Below are 25,416 nucleotides of genomic sequence, written 5' to 3'. Positions count from 1 at the left end.
AACTGCTATAAGGAATATCATACATAAAATTATGTGCCTTTTTATTTAACATATAGTTCCCTGTTTCTATAAAGAATAGTCACTTGAGACAATGCCAGAGAATTTTCTGTTACAAATCAGAAATGTGGATTAGTACTAATGTAGTTTGACTTATTAAGGGCACATTGCTAGAAAACATGGAACAAAGCAATTATGAGAGTAATTGTAAAGTAATTACAGCTGGGTCTATATAACATGGGTGGGGGTAACAACAACAAATCCACTTTCATTCTTACATAAGCCTTCAAAGTGCAGAATCATGCACAAGGAAAAGATTCCATAAAATTACTCTATTGACAAAAAGGAAAAGGTTAATAGATGATCAAGTATGCAAATGTGATAAAATAATCAAAATTCTCACCTTAACAATATATTGGTCACAGAGAGCTCTTCTGGGTCCCTAATAAACATGAATATTTATTAATGCAAATATAGTGGTATTTATTGCCAAATGACTTAGCAGAGTCTGACAGCATACAATGATGTCACAGGGTTTGTACAACTTTCGAGCGTGGCATTATATCCCATTTCTGCATTTTTTAGAAATTGTGCATTTTATAGTAGATCGGATACTTTCATTTTTGGCTTATTTGTCCACACATTTTATGCCATATATACAATTTTTTCTGATATCTCCATTTAATGGCCATTATGAGTACATTATCCTACTATAATGTAGCAATCTTGCAATACTTTTTAAACTGACACCTTGTCCCCTATTATATGCATGAAAAATTGAAGTGACATGCATGAAATCCACATTATACTCTTTCTCACTAGCATTATTTCAGTTCGTGGTTGTCTGTGAGTACATGTTGCATATTTTGTGTGTAAAAATTTATATACAGTTCTTACGTACATATATTTTACTACCCATGGTGAAAATGATGAGTGCAAAAAAAAAAAAGTGTTTAAAAAAAGATGGAAGTTTCAAAGTTTAGGTGAAAAGTAGTTTCCGACATGGATCCAGACATCAAAAGAAAACTAAATGATCTATTTTGATTAGCAGTTATAAATATATAACTGCTAATCAAAAGCAAGATTACCTTACATAAACCCATTCTTTAAAAAAACTGCCCACCCTTCAAATTGAAAACAAATTAGCCATCAAAAACAAAATGATATTGCACCGCGTATGTTTTATATCAATAAATTTTTATTTAATAACCTTTGAGTTTTAATGTGATTTACCAATCATAGCTTTTATAGAACCCATCCCTGACTGTTATATGGAAATGTGCATGCTATAGTGCACATTTCTAATGTGCTTTCAATTTTGAAATCTTGAAGATTTCAATTTTGAAATTACTCATCAACCACCCAGCAGCAGTGACAGCTACCTGTATTCTAGTACCATGATGATATAGACTGCAGTATACTGGCAAGTTAAATTCCATTTGTGATCATATCACTAGATGACTGACACAGTCATCCATATTGTGGATGAATACACTTTGAAATTACTTTGATTTTTTATCACCAGTATGTACTTAATTAAACGAGTTTAAACAAATATTTTGTTCCTTATAAGCAAAAGGAAAATAATTCACAAGAGCAGCTTTTCAGAAAAATGTGTCAGTAGAGTTTGTTTCGTTACCTAAAATACTTAAAAATAGCAATATTTTTTCCATATAAAATATATTCACAGTAAAGTAAAAATTCTGAGAGGAAGAAGATACATGGAAAAATGATTTAGCTTTATCATTTGGTTCATAGTTTATAAAGCAGTATGAATCACATAAGGTTATTACACTGTACATTAAAGATGGCATGACATATAAGCAAGCAGTGTTATAAACAGAGTATTAATGAACACTATTTCAAACACAAAAATAGCCAATAAAAAAATTTACATAACATAGTCCAGAATCCATCATGGATAACATACTGTTTGCATTTAATATCTAACACAAAACATGTTAACCATGAAAAAATTCATTTCTATTAACATTGCATATTGTTGAAAATTGTGCTTCACCAGTTCTAGAATAATCTGAATTTATCACAATAATTCGCAGAAGAAAAAATAATTAGCATTTACAGTTGTAAATACTCCACGAACATACTAGGAGATTGATAATTTAAAATCTTGCACCTAGACCAACTTGCTAGTCCATAGGACTATACTGTATGAATAATAAACACAATACTATTTAACCATCAAGCTCATGGAAGATTTGGGAATCCAAATATCCTTTTGTCTTTCTTTTTGATGCACTGTACCAGTAGATATACATATATATATATATATATATAATGCTACAAGTAATCTGATATTAAATAGTTTTTCCACACTTGCTGAGCAAGTTTTATTATATTTACAGAACAATGCTTTACAATGAAGAGTCGAGGACATGATACGTTTGATAATTCTGACCAGTATCTAATATATTTTGATAATGTAAAGCAACACAGAATTATCTTTTCTCAAATTTCAATTTAAAAATTTTTCTTTTGTATCATCCTGATTACCTAGAAGCTGAATAAAAATACCAGTCTTTAGCAAAAAAGAAGTAACCAGGAATTTCATAACAATCCAAAAGTAATTGTCTAACTGGATGTAATATTTTCTTTCCAAACTTAAGTTCCACGGAACCAAAATGTATGTGGTGTCTTATTGTCCTTGGTTTAAAAATACATCATCAAAGCAGAACACTTCACTCTAGATTATTCCCTCTAGCATATTAGCAAACAAAAGTAAAATATGATTTTGTAACTAATGGGTTATAAAAATGAGAAAAATTAGAATGATGAAATGTATCATGAATTATTTAATGTTTTAACACAGTGGTTCTCAAACTTTAGTCTTAAGGACTCCCAAAGCTTAAAATTGTTTCTATGCTGCAAGTTCTTTCAGTTTTTAAATATTTATAAACAATTTCAAACATTATTCATGGACCACAATTTGAGAAACGCTGTTTTAAGTCTTAAAATGTCTCAAAATTTAACAATATGGATGGAGATATATATATATATATATATATAAAACCTCCACAAATGGTAGACCCCCCCCCAACCCAACATAAGTTAAAAAATATTGAAGTCTGTTCCAACATGGCATAAATAACACTTACAGCACACTCAATAAGAAACACATCACCTTTACTAATTTACTATTTTTTAATTTCCTTTCTAAAAGTAATTGAATTTTAACAGCAGGAAGAACTTGAAACAGTGTTTTTACCTGCCTTTTGGTAAACTGGCACAGTGTATTGAAGAAATTAATACATTTACATAAAGGATTTGCCAAGGCTAGAGGGTTTAATCTGCATGATGCAACTAACAAAATGACATATTTAAAACGATGGTTGAGAGAGTGAAAGCAGGGGAGAAACAATATTTCAACCTAAGTCAGTTAACAGTTCTTATAATTTACACTTAACCAGTGTGTTGGTTAATTTCACCACCTCCATCATCATCATCATTGACAAAGCACAGTACTCCTCTTGAATCTGTAGAATCAACAATATTGTCTGAGGTGTTATTTCTTCCCTGAGAGCACTCAACTTCTGTACTGCTATCAGCACCCACCTCCCGTGATGTGGATATACAGGGTCTTTTTGATGTAAAGTGCTTGTAACCATCACTGCTAGATGAGTCTGGTAATCCAGTAGAACTTGTGGCTTCTTGAACAGCTGATATGTCCTCACTATTTCCATCTCTGTGGTTTGCTTCATCTTGAGACTTTAATGTTGTTACACGCCAATCTAGGGCACTAAACAGCTGCTCAGAATCCTTAGGATGAGCCTGGGTGAAGTAAACATCTATGAGTATTTTGTATTAAAATGTTAATATAACTAAACAGCTTATTCACAAAAGAAAAGGTACTTGCTGAATTATTAAACTATACACTTTAACATAAATGGTAATACTTATTTCAATTTTAATCAAATTCAAAAAGTTCAGCCAAAATATGGTGGGAGGAGTGGTCCAGACAACAAATAGACTAAACCTAAACATAAGCAAGGTAGACTAGACAGACCCCTGGCACCTTTTAAGTAATGCACCCTATATATTAAACAAACCATATAGCTTTGCTATAGCAAAGCTAAGTCATGCATATAATGTAATTTTTTTGCTTTTTTGTAAACTACTAATGTAATCTCTGTAAAAAGGGACAAACACCCTAATTGTGGAACCAATTATGAGTTAGCATTAGCATTAGTAGAGGAATTTGATGCAAGAAAGCAAGCTTATGCAGCATCAGCCAAAAAAAAATAAAAAATAAAAATAAATAAAGTAAAATAAATAAATAAAAAATACCATTTCCACTTCACCCCTCTGTTCGTTCGAAATACCTGTCCAGCTGAGCCTTAAACTTATTTAGGCTATCAACTTCCACGACAAGGGATGGAAGTCTGTTCCACCTACCAACCACCCGCTGGTTAAAGTTTTGAATGCCACTGTCAGAAGAAACCAAGCAGATACTCAAGTCTAAAATCTGAAATGTTTGTTAGTTTTTATTACACCTATAACAGAGTAATAAATAATCATCTGCGCTTTTACCATGCATTTTTCCTTGCAGAGGAGACTAGTCGTATGGGTATTCCTTTTTCATTTATTTTAAACCAAAGATCCCACCCAATCAAGCTACAACTATAAAAGGCAAACTGTTACACAAACACTAAATGTATTTATATTTGTTAATTTCATTAAGAATAAAACATTTCAGAAGCACTGAGTTATCAGACATAAAATCTCATTCTTTTCAGGTAATGCACAGAAAATCATAATGAAGAAAGATATATCACCTGTGAGCAATGAATGAAACTGACTGTTCAAAATTAAAATTCAGGTTTAATGGAAGCAGTATTCCACTGTACAGGATAGGTACCAGATTTACATTATGTGATACAGTAATACCCCGACTTACGTGAACTCTGAGTTACGCGGTTCTTGATTTTTTTCATTTGGCAACACTGCCACCCACTATCTTCAAGGTTGTTTTTCATATATTATCGATATACGGTGCGGCAGCGGAGAGTGAGAGCGAAAGATGAACAAAATTCAACTTTGCTGTGCATGAGCTGCACACAAATACAAGAATTTGTATTCCAACTGTCATATTTATATGTGTGCGTTCGAATTCGTGCTCAACTTTTGTCGGAAATTACATCGTTTGCACGAGAGAAATGGATCGCGTCGGTCAAGCCGTATACAGTCAGTCCTCGTATAACACGTGTTTACACTACACGAATTCGATCATACACTATTTATAAATACGGTAACGATATCTTATAATATAACAAGAACCGAATTGGCTTATGCACGATTCGCCTTTGTGTTTACAAGAAATGGCAGTCGAATGCAGAATCACCTCAACCGAACGCAACACGATAGGAATGAAGAGAAGATTCTGAAAATGTATTTATGTTTTTTATATCAGTGAAGGGGAAACACATTTCACCATAATAATGTAAAAACCAACACAATTCCAGCTATCGGTATGCAATTAGATCGTGTTCACTACCAGTTTATAACAGATTCCACCAGCAGAAACGCAACTGGATTTTTACTGTTTTATGGTAGTAACCCCTAGAAATGTGAGGTGTTAATAGTGTAACTCTGCCTTTATGGTGTTGTTTATTCAGTTGCTGCATGCGCACAGCTTTGTTTATGCGTATCAAGTGTGCCTCCTCGTTTTGAAATTGTGCTTTATTCCCTAAAAATGAGTAAAATACTTAAAAGGTGTGAAAAGGAAGCGTACTGGTGAAGACACTGCAGATTCAGAGAGAAAAAGAAAAGCAATTATCGATAAACAGAGGCGGATTGGGTCAAAAATTCTTACCCGGGAAAATTTATAGTGGCCTCATACTATGGTTTATGGCCAAAATCACACCGGCCTCTGGCCCACCGGGGTTTCCCCGGTAAGGCTTATGGCCAGTCCGCCTCTGTCGATAGAGAAAAAATATGAAATTGTGAAATGCTTTGAGTGGAATGAAAGACCATGTGATATTGCCCGTGCTACAGGCCTAAATGAGGCAACGGCGTAAAGCACATGACAATTGCAAACTTGACAGAAGGTCTCAGCTCAATTGAAAAGGGTTAAAAATTTTAGAAAACATAGCCTCCAACGAAGAATGCGTTATAGCTACAAAGCAAGGAATAAAAAAATTATTAGCTTGCTATGAAGAAATTCTGCGTGAAAAAAAGGAAGCTGTGTCGTCAGACGAATTTGTTAGATTTTATGAAGCCATTGACATAACTTTTTTACATAAGTCATTTATTTTTTTAATACATATTTTGTATTAATATGTATAAAGAACTGCAGTTTTATTAATAATTTTCTTCTAAACTAGTGTTTTTGTTAGTCCTTGGTCCCAATTAAAAAAAATTTATATGCAAAGTTGTACCCCGACTTACGCGAATTCGACTTAAGCGATTTTTGTCGGACCCGCCTATCGCGTAACTTCGGTGTATTACTGTATTAAGAATAATCACATTTTACAGTGGTAGCTAGTAGGCTTATTTATTTTAACAGAGGTTGCAACAGCATGTGGTGATCAATCAAAGGATTGGTAAAAATACTGGGATATAAAGCTTTATTTTACATAAAAACTTTCTTTTTTGAACACTATCAGTTATATTGTGGAGCAATGTGTAATTTAAATTAGTATATTTCATGGCTACTTAACTGAACAAAGCTATATTATCATATGCGAAGATTTTAGCGATGACTATACCAGAAGAATACTGGTTTTGTGATCTTTAACTGAGAGGAAATTGGAAGAGAAGTTTGTTGAAGTTAAATGTAAATAAGGAACCTTGGGCTGATGGGATATATCCAGTTATACTGAAAGAAGCAGCAAGAGAGGCAAATAACCTTGAGCAATAATTTTGACAGCATTCTTGGAATCAGGGGAGGTCCTCACAGACGGGAGATGTGCAAATATCTCTCCTATTCACAAAAGGAGAGACATTTGCATGTTTGTTTTCTCCTTTCTCTTTCTTCAGCACCTGCTGCTGAAGAAAGAGAAAGGAGAAAACAATACATACACACATAAGGCACAACTACAAGATTAAAGAAAATTTGAACTGCTAAATTATTCTTTAAACTGAATTACTGAATTATTGTATGTATTATTCTGTGGTGGAATACTGCTTCCAATTAAAGTTGACTACTTTTGGATATTTCTTTTCTGCAAAAAAATGTGTAATTTTAACTAGTATATTTCACAGTTACTTAACCAAACCAATCTATAAACAGCCTAAGGCTACAGTTATTAAAAAAAATAAAAAAGGCAAAAAGCCATATGATACCACTGATTAAATGGTTAATCCTGAATATGGAATTAAATGTCACACATCCCCTGCCCAAGACTAACTTGGCCACAGTGCAAACAAAGCCCATAAAAGGCACACCCATCCTAAAAGAAATGTCTCAGCTTTAGCTGGTGACTCGAATAAAACACAGTCCTTATCCACACAGTGTGAGAGAGCAGTTACATTAAATGGCACTACCCATTACATAACCTGTGAGGGACAGGTAAAGCTTGCTTGCTTTGTGGGTTACTGGCAAACCGTGATGGGGTAACCCCATCACAGTGTGCCAGTTCAGATGGTCATTTTTGTGTATTATGTCTACACAACTGAGTTTGTGGAGCAATTTTTCATTTTGTTTGGGCCAAAAAAATCCTCAGATTAAGTCATAGGAAAACTACACCGATGAGCCAAAACATTATGACCAGCGAGTCGTTATGCAAATCGGGACACAATATAAAAAACACCTGATACTGAGCTCCATTGATCAGTGTTACTCTTGTTCTTCAGATGGGAAAGGCAACAGACTTAAGCAAGTTTGAAAAAGGCAAACTTGCTTATGTAAGTTTTAATGGTCAGACGACTGGGTCAGAGCATATCTGAAACGGCAAGGCTGGTGGGAAGCTCACGGTCAGCCGTGGTTAGTACCTACTGACAGTAGTCCGAGGAGGGAAAACCCACAAACCACCGGAGAGGGGTTGGATGACCACAGCTCATCGACACTCGAGGTGAGCAAAGGCTCTCCCGGATGGTACGTGGCAACAGAAGGGCGACTGTGGTGTAACTTGCCGGTAATTGGAATGCTGGTGATGGGAGTAATGTGTCACAACACACACACAGTACACAGAACCCTGCTGAAAATGGGGCTGCGTAGCCGCAGGCCCCTCAGAGTGCCCATGCTAACCACGGTTCACCGGTGGCAGTGCCTACAATGGGCACATGAGCATCAAAACTGTGCCTTGAGTAATTGGAAGAAGGTCGTCTGGTCTGATGAATCACATTTCCTGTTGCACCATGTGGATGGCTGGGTACATATGTGTTGTTTACCTGGGGAAGTGATGGCGCCTGGATGCACCATGGAATGAAAACAAGCCTGTGGCGGTGGTGTCATACTTGGGGCGATGTTCTGCTGGAATACCCTGGGTCTAGTCACCCATGTGCTGGGGACTCTGATGTCTACCATCTACCTTAACATCATTGCTGACTTGGTACACCTTTCATGGCAACGGTCTCCCCCTCTGGCGATGTCATCTTCCAGCAGGATAATGCGCCATGCCACACCGCCTGGATTGTTCGAAACTGGTTCAGGGAACATGAGGAAGACTTCCAAGTATTGCCCTAGCCTCCAAATTCCTCAGACATCAATCCCATCGATCATCTGTGGTTTGTGTTGGAACTGAAACACTGATCTGCAGCGTCTCAACCACAGACCTTACAGGAGTTAAAGGATCTGCTGGTTACATGTTGGTACCAGATACCACAAGACATTTAGAAATCTTGTAGCATCCATGCCTCGCCAGGTATGAGCTGTTTTGGCTCATCGGTGTATACTACTATTGCCCCAGATCAGCTGACTGCATCCCTCATTGAAGAGGTCTTTAAACCCACTATCCCAAAGGACAGTCAAGAAGAGGAGCTAAGAAATCTGCAATTTCCTGAATCAATTTACACTAAAAAATTTACTAATTACTTAAACAGTATATGCAGGCTTCAACACAGTGGTTAATTCCATTTGTGGCTACAGAGAACATACAGTAAATTTTTTTGAACTTTTCATCACTGGTGGTTTCTGACTGTTATTAGTTTTTGTTCACAATAGAGTTTCCTTTACCTTTCAGTGCTAATATCTTATCTGCTACATATAAAAAATGCCAAAAAATATTAAATACATTCTTGGCACACTCTAAAATAAGCACCATACTTTCAATTTCTTGAACTTTTGTCACATATTTGTAATGTTATATTGCTCGCTCCTGTCTTTGAAGGTTGAGGCAGGGCTAAGTGAAATAATAGATGATAATATGAAAGAAAGGAAGAAAATTGCCAATTAACCAGATTGCTTGTAGGAATTAAATTATGATGGATTTCAGAGTAAACCAGTATTTTGAATTTTCTTAACTATAGAAGAACACAAAACCGCATTCCTATTTACTGAGAATGTAGTTTTGTATGCTTTTATTGGACACAAACCAGGTTATTAAAAACAGAGTTAACATATTACAATTACAGGTAGTGAAAAAAAAAAAATAACAATGTGACTAAATCTGCTGATTTGTTTAATGTATCCAGAGAAACCATACCGAAAGTGAGGTTTGCATTCATTAAGTGTGAAAAAACAAAATCTGATAGGACAAATTGTGGCAGGAAATTGAAGCTGACTGAAAGGGAACACCAGATACTGGAAAGGACTGAAGCCTGAAAACATAAAACTACTGCCTCAAAAATAACTGCAGAAATAATGTGAGTCTTAGCAATCCAGTTTCTAGCAAAACAGTTTGGTGAGAACTCCATAAAGCTGAAATTTATGGCAGAGCCATTATTGCCAAGCCTCTTGTTACTGCTAGAAAGAAGATGCAATGGTGTAAGGAGCACAAAAACTGGACACTTGATGATTAGAAACATTCACACTTTATCCAACATCAAGGACAGTTTGTTTGGCAACTGCCAAAGGAAGTGCATCATCCTGACTGTCTTATGCCAACCATCAAACACTGAGGAGGGTCAACAATGGTTTGGACAGCAATATCTTGGCATTCTTTGGGTCCTATCACCCTGAATGGGCAAATTACTGCCTCTGATTACCTTGATATTCTGAGTGACCAGGTTCATCCTATAGTGCAAACACTGTTTCCCACAAATGGTTCCATGTTTCAATGATAATTCTCCAATACACACGACAGATATGTCCAGTCTTGGTTTGAGGAGCATGAAACTGAGCCGAAGCACTCAGTTTCATGCTCCTCAAATGCACAATCACTAGACTTAACATTATTGAGTCACTGTGAACATATTTGGAGAGGAGACTGAGAACCAGATTTTCTCCACCTTCATCACTCGAGAAGCCTGAAATGTTCCCCTATGAAGAATGGTTCAGTATTCCTCTTAAAACATTCAAGAGTTATTTGATTATTTTACATAGAATGCAAGCTGTCTTAAGAGCAAAAGGTGGCCCAACACCATATTAGTGCATACCTGTAACTCTTATCACAGGTGTTTCCATTATTTTGTCCACCCCTATATTAATATATTAGAATTTGTATATTGCAATTTATCATTTACTGAATAATATTTACTCAAATAAAAATTATAATAAGTAAGATCCTTACCATGATAAGAAATACTTTTATTCCATCAGTATCTATTGCTGACAGTCTAACTGTTTTTGGAGTTGGATGCTCAACAGTCATGCCTGACCAAACTTTGGAATTGAGTACTACTCTCAAACTGCCCTGTGTTCGCATTACTGTAAGAGAATAAATTTACATCATGACCAAGTTCAAGTCTTAGAGAAATTTACAATATATTTAGAACTCATTCTAGTTTGCAACAATAAGATCGATATGGTACATAATGGTTTTGCACGTTCAATGTTTTGGATGCTACAAAAATTATCCAACCAATTAATACCAAGAATTGAATCAGCCAATTTAATACAATTTTATTTTAACCTAACCTAATAATTTTAACCTAATTCTCACCAATTCCTCTAACAAATATTTGTGATTCTATTTGAATGATTTTAACTTGTATGCATTTTAGCACAATGCATACTGTCAAACTACTCTCTTAAAAAAAATCATCATAAAGCTGTTATCACTACTAGAATAAATATTAATATAAATATATATTAACTAATAAATATCAATAATGACTGACTGCCTCTGAGACTGAAAGAAAACATTTTATTTCAGTCCCCAAAGCAGTTAAGTTGCATTCCAACAGACCAGACTTGAAAATCATTCCCAAAGAGGAATTTAAACAATCAAGTATTTTATCTAATCCTTTAAATTTATCCAAACTACCCACTTCCACAACACCAGATGGAACTTTGCTCCAACAGTCAATTACTCACCAGGTAAAAGCAAATTTAGACATATCTCTCCTGAAACCAACCTTAAATTTATGTCCCACAATGTGTGTGTGTGTGTGTTGCATGAAAAAGTCTGGATGCCATTAGCATTTAGTTTATTCAATCCATTTAAAGCTTTAAACATTTCTATCAGCAAATCACAGGTGTCTAGTTTATAGATGCTGCAACTCGCATAACTGAATTATTTCTAAGTAAGAGTACCCTTTTGTGTCTCTGACAAATCTTGTCACTCTTTTCTACAACAAATCCACATATGCCCTAAAATGAGGTTTCCAGACGTAAACAGTTTTCAAGATGCAGCTTAATCACTACATTATACAATGGAATAATTTATAGTGCTGTCCTATTTTTGATAATATTTCTTCTAGTCCATGATCAGTCCTGTGAAGTGGTGGGGCCTCCTTATGCTTTCCTGCTAACAGAGTTCTTCTGAGCTAGTCCCTTTGAAAGCACTAAATGGGAGTTTACTGTATAATACTAAGAGAACCCCATAAACTGTCTCAGCTGCCTGTGGGCAATGCTCAGAGAACTTCATGTTGGACTCTAAAATTACACCTAGGTCTTTTTTGTTCTCCACTAGCATGTGGTACCACTCAAATAGCAAGTCATTCTGGGATTAATGCTGTCTGAATGCAGTACCTTGCATTTATTAATATCAAACCTTCCTATAAATACAGCAAAAGCTTATTTATCTTGAAACTTATCTCCCACTCAGTATGGTTAAATCATGAGTGAAGAAATTAAAACACAGCATGTTTTAAATATTATCACCAAGAAAAAGAGTGCACTTTTTTCTCACTGATGTATGAACTAAAACTATAAGGTGTAAAAAGGCAGAGAGCCAAGAGTCTTAACTATGGACTTTCATTATGCATCAGTCAGTTCAGTATGCTCATGGAAAGAAATTCTCATTTTTAAAGGTGAATTCTAGCTTCTGTGATGCATGTTTAATGTGCACAAGAAGAATTTTAATTGTTTCAACTGTCATATAAATGCAAGATTAGTTTTGTGTTTAGAACAATAGCTTGCGGGATTTTTGTCAAACCACCGAAAAAGGTCAGTGGCAGAATGATTTGTATGAAGACAACTGGTGATAATATGCTCCATGTTGTTGTGGAATCAAATCTAACAGTAGTGCTTCCTATGTACCATTAAATTGGCAAACTGGTCTCCTGTTGAAGATTTATCAAACAATTGCACATTGATATAACAAGTTCAAAATTACGCAGTATAAGGTAATGTGAGACTGCGCCTGGAACACTATACAAATACGTAGGCCACACCTAAAAAAAAAAGCTTTTTGGTATAAAGATAATTCTTTGAGAGGAGATAAAAAAAATAATAAAAAAAATAGAATGAAGGTGAAATTTTCACAGTATTAAATGATACTAGAACCAAGGGGCATAAATTCAAACTAAGAGGAAAGAATTACAGACTGGAACTGCAGGAAGTTTTCCTTTAGCCTGTTAATCACTGGAATAAGTTGCCTTCCTCCCTGTGATACCAACAGCTTAAGAAATTTCAAAGGCCTGCTGAATCTACAGTATAGGAAAACACATACAAACTTTTTTTTGGTTTGTGTAGCAAAAGCCTCTTTCTTCTTTGCACTATATGCATGGCTGACACCAATACTTAGGAAATTTCAAAGGCTTGCTGAATCAGTATCTATAGAAGAGGAAACAAAGAATTTTTTTGGCTTGTGCAGCAAAAGCATCTGGCTTCTTTGCACTATATCACTAATACTACTCTCACAATAGCTAATCAGATTAGTTAGGCATGATCTCTCCTTAACAAATCCATGTTGTGACTGCCTTATAAGCTCTATTCCTATCTAAGTGATCTTGTATTACTTCTTTAAAACTATGACTCCTTAATTTTTGCAGGCCCTTAAGTCAAATTTATAGATCTAATTTATTTAATTTATCCTTTATATGACTTGTGTGCACAGAACAGGCATTTGCACACCTTCAATCTATAAGAATTTCCCCCAAATCCACAGATGCTCTGATTATTATATCTAAAGTCTTAATTACCTCTTTTGCTGGTTCTTTTAGGATACCTGAATAGATAGCCCCTGTTTACTTTTAGCTGTAACAATTTCTCTTCATTTCCTTTCAGTTATCATAAAATCAATTGACTCAGTCAGTATTAGATGGACTTCTGGTATTCTCATCTCTAAAAACTACTTCACTTGTGGATGTTGATGCAATATACTTATTCAGTTTTAAAAGTATTCATAATCCTGTACACCACTTGTTCAGGATTATCAATACTTTTCTATTCACAGCAAGTGGAACAACGCGGTTCATCCATGTGTTAACATAACACTTAATCAATGACTTCTCATAATCTGCCTTAGCATACTTAATTCTCTGAATACTTGTGTTTACAGACTAATTTCATACTTACTTTAGGATTCAATGCCAACTGACAATTTATAATCATCCATGCATTTTATTGTCTGCCACTAAAGCACATTAGTTCATCTGCCATCATTTTGGTCTAAACCTTGAATTTTTTTTAGAGGCAATGTGGTTTCGTTAAACACAAATAAAGTGTATAAACATTTTCTTCATTGCTTTATAACTTTCCAGCTGAGCATGCCATTTTTTATATTTTAAAAAGCACACAAAACTCACATTCAAACTCTACAAATATTTCCAATTTTAACCCTCACTTAGGGCATGCCATGGCTAAATGTTGTCTTGGTTTCCAGTCTTTGGTAGTGCCTCTAGCAGTTATATGTGGTGATGCATTTACACATGGTTCCACTATTCAGGGGATTGTTTACCAGTAAATGCAGACAATACAGTGAAACAAGAAGGTATCTTTATTTAATACAGTAAGTATTATTAGAGGCAACTTGGTGAATAATACCGAGTCTCTTACTTATACTACTCAAGAGTTCACAGACATTGTTCCATGGAACTGAAATAATAATGCCGAGATTAGTCCCATGAATTACAACTTTAAGCTGAACATAAGTATGATATTGTGAACAACTGTAGTGCAACTGCATCATTTACTACTACTAGTTGAATTTTAAGAAAAATTTAAGTAACAATTTCTCTTCACTCCAGACATCTCACATTGTGAAATGCTAAACATAAGCAAATTTGCATAACTACTAATGGGAATAAAAGCCTACAGTCTTCCACAATACAATAATTTTGTTTTAAAATTCTAACAAACAAAAGGTTATGCCACATCTTAAACATTTCTACTGTTAATTGTAAATAAAAAACTTGAAAATGTCAGAAAGACTTACCAACTCTTGAGTGTAGAATTCCATTCACTTCACGATCATTTAACCTTAGAATACCTCGTCCACGCTCTTGCCAGGAACCATTGCTTTTATTAAAAGCAAATAATTTACAGTTTATCTGTGCACAAATAAATATGCAGTGTTAACATTTCAGGAGCAAACGTTGATTCATTTATTATTATAAAGGGAAAAACAAAGGGGGAAAGAGAGAGAGAGAGAGAGTGAGAGAGACTACAGAATAATTTTGCACAATTAATTTAAAGGGGGTGACTTATCAAAACTAACTCTTACAGGATTTGAGTTTTTTAAGTGAATTTCTTAAGCCCTTACCAGAATAAAATGAGCACCTCAAGAACATTTACAGTAGAATTGCTGACATTTCAGAAAATAAACAAGTACTTCGCCATTATTACCATATACAGGTACTCCCAGTGGTGGGATTCATATAATTTAACAACCAGTTCGCTGCCTTAATGACCGTTCTAAGGGCCTTACTCCAATATACGGTGCCCCCTTGTAATTGGCTGTCAGAGCGGGGGGAAAGCAGTGATTGACAGTTTGTGGCCCCGTCTACTGACTGCATCCCCTCTTTGTTTCACGTGGACGTCATGTGACACGTCACTGAACAGCTAAATGTGAAATTAGTTGCGTATTCTTTCTTTTGAATGCTGGTTTCCACTGTGTATGGTGCTCAGCTGCTACTTGTCAATTTGCTGCTAATTGCCTCGTGGTCCTGAGTTTGTGACGTTATCCTGTTCCACTGATGAGGTGAGTTTAGTTTGATTTGTATTTCTGTGTTATTTTCACTTATCATTAACCTATTATTGTGTCCGTTGTGTTCTTTTCAAAAAAAAAAATTCTATGTTGCCGTTTTGTACTTATGCGAAGAGCAATTTTACTATTTGTTGCACATGTTAATTGACTTTCGTTTCTGTTTAGCAAAAAAGGTTATGTTTTTACGCGACTTCGGAAAGGATTCAAGCAAAAACCAGTCATTGGACAAAAAAAAAAATATAATGGGATTTACGTTTTTAAATTGTCTTTCTTTTGTGTTTAATGAAAATTGGTCAGGTTTTTAGGTTACCTTTTTTTTTTTTTTTTTTTTTTTATGTGAACCCCAAACACTAGAGGTATTAGAACCTATAGTACTTAGTACCGTGCTTGGGTTTGAGGTTAAGAAGACGAAAGAAGATATTTGTTGACATTGGACTTGAACTTCTGTAGATTGTAAATTTCAGGAAATACTTATGAAGGAAGGTTGTTCCAGAAAACGGCAGTTGAATGAATAAATGAGGAAGATGAAAAGTTGGTTCTGTGGGTTTGAAGTTGGACAGTAAATGGATGTTGGCTGGTGGCGGCACGTGTTCGGACTGTTTTGAAAGAGAGAGCAGGAATTATAGAAGCCAATTCAGAAGAACAGTGCCCATGGAAGTATCTGTAGAAGAGGCATGCAGCAGAAACAGTGCGTCTATGAGAAAGCGAGTGGAGAGACTCTGTTAGAGTCTCTCCACTCGCGTTAGGTTAATTAATGAATCATTAATTAACCTAACTGCCCTCTTCTGAATGGAATCAAGAAGCCTGAGAGAGGTTTTGGGGGTACCACCCCAGATGTGGGAACAATATTCCATGGCAGGGCAGATTTGCGATTTATACAGAGTGAGCAGCTGTTTGGAAGAAAAGTAACGCCGAGAGCGAAAGAGAAAACCAAGTTTTTTAGATGCAGAGGAAGCAATATTTGTAATGTGCTTGTGCCAAGAGAGATTAGAAGTCAGGGTAAACCCCAAAAGAGATATATCATTTTGCCTAGAAATCGGAGTGTCACTAAAGATAAGCATAGGAGCAGAAGAATCCTTTTTGCGAGATATAAGACAAGACTGAGTTTTAGAAGGGTTGAAATCAACTAAGTTGTCTTTGCCCCACTGGAGAATTACCTGAAGATCGGCATTTAAGGAATTGGTAGCAGATTTTCGAGAAGTTGAAGCTGATTGAGCAGGACAAGGTTTCTCAAAATGGAAAGTTGAATGCAATGTGCTATCATCGGCAAAACTATGGATAGGATTTCCAGTCAGTGGAAGAAGGTCATTGATATACAAGAGGAAAAGAGTGGGGGAAAGAACTGAACCTTGGGGGACACCGGCATTAGTGGAGAAGTTAGAAGACAGAGAGCCATCTACCATCACCCTAAGTGAGCGATCAGAGAGAAAACTGCATAACCAATTACTAAAACCAGTTGGCAAACCATAAGATGGAAGCTTGTTTAGAAGACCTTTATGCCAAACATGATCAAAAGCCTTTGAGATGTCAAGAGCAACAACTTGTGTTTCACCAAACCTTTCCATTGAATTAGTCCATAATTGGGTAACATAAGCCAGAATATCTCCAGTGAATCGACACTGACGGAATCCATACTGGTGATCATTGATCAGACGGAAGATTTCTAGGTAGTTTAAGAGTTGGCGGTTAATTGATTTCTCCATTACTTTAGAAAGGGTAGAAGTAATTGCAATGGGACGATAATTGGATGGGAGGGATTTGTCACCCTTTTTAGGAACTGGCTGGATATGAGCAAATTTCCAAGCAGAAGGAAAAACACCTTTGGAATAAGAAAGTGAAAAAAGGCAGCAAAGAATAGGAGTAAGTTCAGGAGCACAGGTTTTGAGAACAAGTGGAGAAATACCATCAGGACCTGGAGCTTTCCTAGCATCAAGATTCATCAAAATCCTTCTGATATCCTTTTGACAGAAGACCACAGGAGGCATTGAATGGAGCATGTTGGGAATGGTGGGAGGTGTTTTACCAAGATCATTAATACATGAGCTCGAAGAAAAATGGGATGCTAGTAGGTCAGCTTTATCCTTGGCTGAAGTGGCAACAGAACCATCTAGTTTGGACAGAGGTGGGAGCAAAGATGGGCAAAAGTTGCGTCCAATAGCTTTGGCAAGAGACCAGAATGCTCGGCTACCATTAGGGCAAGAAGCAAGTTTTCTACTCTTAGCCTGTTCAAACTCTAGTTTGGACTGATTAATAACTGCTTTACAACTGTTGCGAGCTTTGGTGTAGGCAGAAAATGAAACTGAAGAATTAGAAACAAGCCAATTACGATATGCAACATTCTTCTCTTGGACAGCCTTAGCACATTTATTGGAAAACCAAGGTTTAGAAAAAGGACGAGATTTTAAAGTTGAGTGTGGGATAAGGGATTCCATTCCTGCAAGAATAATTTCACTGAGCAAACGTTGACATCAGAAGTTTTGAAACAGTAATCCAACCAAGGAAAAGAAGAAAAGAAGTCTCGCAGGTCATCCCATTTTGCATTCTTGTAATGCCAAACAACACCTGGTTGGGAATAGTCATGAGATAAAGGTTCCATTGGAGAAGAGACAATCACCAAGTTGTGATCTGAAGTGCCTAAAGGACCTCTCACTTCGACCGTGTACTAGAAGGGTTGTTTGTGAGAAAAAAGGTCAAGTGTATTGGCTGTATGATTAGGATTGTCCGGTATTCTTGTAGGTAAATGAACAATCTGTGCTAGGTCATTAGTAATTGCAAAAGCCTCAGCATCTCGACCTGCTGGGTCGGTGTGACTAGAAAACGGAAGGCAGCTGGAGTTGTGAACATTAAAATCACCAAGGAAAATTACTTCACTGTTAGGAAAGTTGGACTGGAGAAAGTCAAGTTGCAAAGAGAGGGAGTCAAAGAGCTCCAAGTGATTAGTGGAGTTGGGAGAACGGTAGAGACAACAGATGAATTTGACACAATGAGGTAGAGATATTTTAAGCCAGAGAAGATCAAAGAGAGGAGATTCCAAATTGCCAAGTCTCTGACAGGGAATATCAGAACGGACATATGCACAAGTACCACCTTTGAGGCGAAAGGAATCGTACAGCGAATAATTTGGGCATCTGAGATGAGCAGTAGTTAAATCAACTGATAACTGAGATTCTGTCAGAAAAAGTACATGGGGGTTTGGCAGACTGCAAGTGGAAATGGACATCGTTGAGATTAGAACTGAGACTACGTATATTTGTGAAATGAATTAGGAAGTGCTTGGGAGGTTTAGATCTTTTTGCAGATAAGCTTGCTCTCTTAGTTTGACAATTCATGGTGTATTCAATAGTAAGAAAAAGTAGGTGGGACATGCTGTATGAAGTAATGAAATTTTTGGATATGGTGTACATGTGGTAAGAATATATCCAGATCCTTGACATAACGTGGCCTCGACAATGCTCCCCTCATACACACTACTCGGACTCCCTCCAGTCACTATCTGGCAGAGTAGAGGTAGCAAGATTATACACTAGCTGATCTGGAAGCTTCCTAGAGAGTTACCAATAGGTTCAGTCCGGTGTACTAACTAGCGGCCGGCCTGCGAACACCGTTTTAGAGCTGTACCCTCGAAATGTAAGGAATATTGGATCTCGCCACGACGTTCATCACAACCTCAAAAGTCATCAATCATACTGCATGATGGAAGAGTTAGGGAAGGGTTGGCCGGAACTTGGCTCTAGACTAAACATGGGTTCCACCACTTCAAGCCTCCAATAAGCAAAGTGGTGGTATTTCACCGGTTGATGAGAATCATCTACCACCTAGTACTGCCTGGTAACATAGAGGGGCGGCGTTCCTCCATGTGGTGTGGGCGCCACACCTCGACCCCTGCTTATGTTGGTTCACACCTGGGTGGTCACCCACCATGTACTTGTGCATGGAGGTTATACCCAGGATTACTAACAGTCCCACCATCGTGAAGGTGCAAGCAGAGGATTTGGCTGTCACAGACCGTCCGGACTTCGCCGAAATTGGGTCCACTTGACTTGAGTGTCACCCGAATATCAGTTCCATCAGCGTTTTAGACTCCCAGGTAGCAAGTACAGCTTGTCTGGCATATCTGAGAGAATGTCTGTGACAACAGCAAGGACCCTATTTGCCGAAAATTGGTCGTTTACTGCGTCTCATTATTTTTTTTTGTTTTGAAAAAGAAATTAGCGTGTTATTTTTACATATAATTATTTTGATTGCTGCTCTGAAAAAAATTGTTGTATTGCCGTTAATTTCGTTGTTTTTCAGTTCCGCCATACTGTTATGTCGCGTGACATTCGCCACGTGCAGTTGTCAAGAAGAAGAGGGGGAACGCAGTGAGTGAGTGGAGTTACGAACCGTACGTCACTGCTTTTCCCCCCTCTTCTTCTCGACGTGATTTTCAAAGGGGCACCGTGTTCTGTAGTTTTTCCGTTCTAAGTATAAAAAAAAACTATATACGGAAAGGTAGTTTATTTCATGTACTTAATACTTAAATAAGAACAATAAAAGAGGTCCGCAAAACTAGATTATGTTATAAGAAAGTTTTTTAAAATATTAATGAAAAAATATTAAATAATACCTGACAAAAAACAATAAAACTGTTATTTAAGATATTTCCATATTGCTTCTTGATTGGCATCCTCACTTGCAATTTTCTTCGCTTTTATCCGAGCATCATCGGCTGAGTGATTTATCCTTAACCATCTTTTCACTGTAGGAGTAGGATCCCATCCCTTTAGAGGTAGGCAGATTAGACTAATAGTCATTGTGTTTGATATATTAGAAACAGTTAGGCGACTTATCTTCTCTGAACATATTATGTTCATCTTTGAAAAACTCCTTTCCGCTTCTGCTGAACTTACAGCAATTGTTCTGACAATATTTTTAGCTCTTTGAACACTTTCAGGAATTGCATAATTCTGCGAATTTTTTTAAAAGTTTTCCGCAAAATCTCGATAATCTTTAATATCAATTTGGTAATTAAAAATGTCATTAAATACGAGCAATTGTTCTTCAGCTGTTTTCCATGGAACTAGTACTTCTTCAATATTCCAGTAATCTGGCTCCAAAAAATTGAGAAATTGTAATTTATCTTGAAATCGGCTACAACTTGCTTTTAAATGTTCACAATCCATTAGTCTTTTTTTTTCAAATTCATTACGATGTTTTCTAAAAGTCTTTCCCGAGGAAGCCCGACAAATCGATGATTTTCTACAAATTTTATATTTTTGAAGGTTTCTGAAGTAATTAATTCATCAACTTTTTTTTCGTATGGACCCTTTTCCTTCCAAGCATTTGAAACGCTTTAATAGATCTTATCACGAGTTTTTCAGCCTTTATTATGTCTATATTTGTTGCTTGCAGTGCATTTGAAAGAAGAGAAATTTCGTTTAAAATATCAATCATCAATGCCAAATCAGTTATAAAATATATATTTTCAAGACGGGCAGCCATACCTAAGTACTTTATATTTGAATAAAAAATAGTGATGTAGCGCTGGATAAGTGCGCCACACAGCTAGGGTTGACCTTAAACTACAGGCAGCCCATCTTGGTCCCAAAACTCTACCAATCTTTATAATTTCAATTCCAAGTTGTTCGGATATTTTGGAAAGTTCAATTTGGTTCTTATTGGATTGATGAAAAATAGTGTGTATCTTATCAATAAATATTTTAAAATGATTTACTTGCTTTATTTCCTTTATCGAATCATCTAAAACAAGATGGAGGCAATGATTTAAACAGTGCCATATTATTATGTTTGGAAACTGTTTTGCAATCCTAGTGCTCACTCCACATTTTCTCCAAAGAATAACGCTGGCACCATCGGAGCAAAATCCTATTAAATTTTTTTCTAGGTAGTTCTTAGTAAGCCCAATATTATTTAAACTTTCCATAACTGAAGAACATATTGTCTCTGCATCTTGTTTTTCCAATTCAACTAGTTCAACGAAAATTGTTGATGTAACTGAATCCAAGGCCAATTCTAATACAACAAATTCTGATTTTGGTTTCTTATTGAAACAATCTGTCAAACTCTGTTGCCTTTTCATCCTTTTAAGGGGTACTGAAAAAAATTTTAAAAATGTTTTATTTTAATATATTATAGAGCAGGAGCGGATATGTGCCTATATATTTAAATATTTTTACTGGTTCTGTCCACGTGTGGTCATAGCATAAACTTTTATAAACAAAGCACTATGCTTATACCATTGATAAACATCAATCAGAACATACATTTTCTTCATTTTATCGATACTAAATGAAAATTTCTTGCTGAATTAATAAATGGCATAGGGTATGCAGATTAATTATGATAGAATACCAGACGCCCACCTTAGAGAGAATTGTGATCAAAAGTGCCATTTTAACAACCGGTTTGCCGAACTCAACAAAAAATTAGGTATCGGTTCTGCCGAACTGGTGCGAACCGGCTGAATCCCACCACTGAGTACTCCCCAACTTATGTAATACTCGACTTACACAAATTCGACTTTACATAAAGTTTTTGCTGGCCAGTGCAAACTGAAAAAAATATGGAAACATATTTTGCACCCAGTAGGAATAAATAAGAGGTATTTTGAAAATATTATAAGGTAAATCCATTTCTGGAGGTCACGGCAATAAAACAATAAAAACAATTTGCACTTTCCAGTTTATTGGGCTTTTCTGTTAGTGCAAATAGATTGCACTAACAGACAAATGCAAGAATTTATTGCATTTGTGATAATACTGATAACTGGAATTGTGTAGGTTTTTACATTATTATAGTGAAATGTGTTACCCCTTCACTGAAATCTTCAGTCATATAAAAAACATAAATAAATGTTTAGAATCTGCTCTTCATTCCTATTTACTTATTACAATGATGAAGAGAAAGCAACCAATGGAAGGTGCAAGTGGTGGCAGTGCTTGGAAATGAAACAAAATTGATTTAGAAATGAAGATGAAATGATTAAGAAGTACAAAGCAGAACAAAGTTTGTCATCTATTGCACGGGAATTAAGCCTCGCTGCTTCAACAGTGAATACTACTTTTAAGGACAGTGCACGTAAAAAAAAGAACATGCTAAAGGATCAATGCATTAAGATCAACAGTAATCACAAAACAGCATTCAGGTGCTATATCAAAGATGGAAAAGCTATTAATAATATGGATGGAAAATCAAATTCAGAAACAAGCGTCCCAGAGCTTAAATTGCCATTTAAGCAAAAGCAAGAAGTATTTATGAAGATATTAAGGATAAGTAAAGTACAGCCAACCCCAAAGCCAAGTTTGTGGAAGCAATGGGTGGTTTAATAGATTTAAGCATCACGATGGTTTCCACAACATTAAAGTATGCAGTGAAGTCGCCAGTGCTGATTCTGCAGCTGCAGAGAAATTGTGATGTGTTGGAAAAAATTATTGATGACAGTGGCTATTTAACGAGACTACTCTGTATTGGAAAAAAATGCTGGATCGCACATACATTGCCAAAGAGGGGAAAGACGATGCCAGGTTTCAAGGCTCTAAAAGATAAGGCAATGCTCTTGCTTGGGGCTAATGCAGTGGGAGATTACAGATTGAAACCACTGCTTGTGTACCATTCTAGAAATCCTCATGCATTTAAGGACATCGATAAAGCCACCCTACCTGTGCATTTCCGACTGAACTAGAGAGCATGAAAATCTCTCTCTCTCTCTCTCTCTCTCTCTCTCTCTCAGGATTGGTTTAAATGCTGCTTCATTCCCAAGGTTGAAAAATATTGTAAATACAACGGCATTCCTTTCAAGATTTTGCTACTATTAGATAATGCTCCTGGACATCCTACGCACCTAGATGATTTTAATTTGAAAGTGAGAGTTATATTTCTACCACCAAACATGACTTCACTCATGCAACCTATGGATCAGGATATTATTTCAAATTAAAAAGCATACTATTTACACACAACATTTGCTCGAGCACTGTCTGCAGTAGATGGTGAGAAAAAGATGGTGTACAAGGCTTTCAATGGTTTGAGCAAGCTCAATGCTGATAGGATTGAGCTTGCTCAAACTTCTTGCTCGGTTTATACACTTGGAGACATAAATTCAAACTGAGGAAAGACGGTTGCAGAATAGATGTGCAGAAATTTGCTTTTTAGCCAGTGAGTGGTTGATTGCTAGAACAAACTTCCATCTGTCATTGTGGAAGTTGACAGCTTAAATAAATTCAAGGAAGAACTAGACAGACTTTTGGAGGAAATGGATAGGTGAAATGGGAAGTGTTTTTTTTTTTTTTTTTTTTTGGCTGATGCTGTATAAGTTTGCTTTCTTGCATCATATGCCACTACTAATGCTAACTGGATATATATATACACAAATTGACATTTGTACCACTTTGTTAATATGGCATATGCTGCTTTGATCATTTCAGGACACAGTTTAAGTGATAACAATAACTGATAAAACAAGAATGTGACTATTCAGTATTGTTTACTGATTCGCACTGGAAATGTGTACATAAAAAGGTGGAAGTGGACAGAAAAACATTAAAATCAAACAATATAAAATACTTTAATTTGACTGTCTATTATTTCTTTGAGAAAGACATCAATTAAAATGAAACTGTCATGTTTCTGAAGATCCACATAAACCATTAAAAATAAAATAAATAAAGAATATGTTAAAATCAAGGATTAGAAAAGGGTCAATGCTCTACTGTTTGGATCCCAAACTATTGAGATCTATGGACCCTATCAAAAATCAAAAAAGTTTACAGACCCCTTTAAAAAAAAAAAAAAAAAAAATGCAGACTCCTATATGTATATGCACGTTTCTGTGTATGTGTGTGTGTTGGATTTATGTCAAATGACGTTTAGGTTTAAATAAATATTGGCTCCAGCGTTAATGCTACTGTCTGTGGACAATTAGACATTACACGTACATGGGTTGTATATGTACTTAACTTATTTATACATTATTATTTTTAAATTGTGGTACTACTTGGGAGTGTGAGGTTTGTAGTGACCCCAACCATCCCGCTAGTTATATTTAAAACTAGCCCTGGTATGGATAGCCTTACACACACACACACACACACACACACACACACACACACACACACACACACACACACACACACACACACACACACACACACACACACACACATTTTATAGGAAGCAACAGTTTTAGATATTATTAATAATGGATTACGGACCTGGGACACTGCTATATGCAGAAAGTACCCAACGCCCATAATTTCTACATAAGTTAGTAGTGGTGAAGGGCAGTGTGCTAACATTATGTATTAGTAGTGCTAGTTATGGAGGACAAAGGGACAAAGCAGTTACCTGTTTATTGTGCTTTTCCGTTAATGCAATCTATCATAAACGGATAATAAACTCTATCTTACTGAATTTGCGATAATACCGACAGCTGGAATTCTGTGGGTTATTATGTTGAAATGTGTTTACACTTCCATGAAATCTTCAAATCATATAAAAAAGTTAATTTCCAGAATCTTCTCTTCATTCCTATTTTTAAAGCTTCATAACTTGTTACTCCATTCTCACTTGTGCACATCATGTTACTTGCAATTTGTGTGTGCCGTGTTCTTTGTTATTGATTGCTTATCTTTTTACTGTTTTAAATTTTAACCCCCACCCACAAATGTCAGTGAACAGAAATGTCAACTAGTTAGTATGTACATATTACAGTACACATTAATTATCACGTATATTCTTCCAATTTTCACGTTTCATTAAATTTTTTAATTGGTAAGGTAATAAAGGGTAAATTTGTGCTTAATATATCCTTACTTTTATAGCCTGTAGATAATATTCCTCCTATTTTTGCTAATTAGAATTGCTGTTTAATAGAATTAAAATTCAATTCACAAACGCGATCACAATGTTTGTTTGTTATTTGGTTTTTAGGAGCATTAGCAACTAAGGCCATATTGCTCCAGGGATATGGGGTGGTCATTCCCTGACCTTT

At 36.0% G+C, this 25,416-nt stretch overlaps 1 protein-coding gene across 5 annotated transcripts in view; it reads right to left on the bottom strand.

Annotated features, from left to right (window-relative positions):
• Nucleotides 1-2,607: 2,607 nt before the first annotated feature.
• The window catches only part of RanBP3 (ran-binding protein 3), a 186,773-nt gene continuing 163,964 nt past the window's right edge, over nt 2,608-25,416 (bottom strand). For 4 of the 5 annotated variants that reach the window (XM_090388679.1, XM_090388682.1, XM_090388678.1 and 1 more), the window contains 3 exons: nt 14,658-14,772; nt 10,626-10,762; nt 2,611-3,786 (listed from right to left, as the gene is read on the bottom strand). In XM_090388679.1, the coding sequence (XP_090244805.1) occupies nt 3,418-3,786; nt 10,626-10,762; nt 14,658-14,772 (621 nt within the window). In that variant the 3' untranslated portion in view covers nt 2,611-3,417. Of the gene's footprint in view, nt 3,787-10,625; nt 10,763-14,657; nt 14,773-25,416 lie in introns of all 5 variants that reach the window. The other variant, XM_090388680.1, reaches the window with a different exon arrangement.

The sequence above is a fragment of the Mastigoproctus giganteus genome, chromosome 14 (assembly GCF_048544385.1).
Source record: "Mastigoproctus giganteus isolate SK-2022 chromosome 14, ASM4854438v1, whole genome shotgun sequence".
Taxonomy (NCBI): domain Eukaryota; kingdom Metazoa; phylum Arthropoda; class Arachnida; order Uropygi; family Thelyphonidae; genus Mastigoproctus; species Mastigoproctus giganteus.
This window is presented reverse-complemented; position numbering and strand designations above follow the sequence as displayed.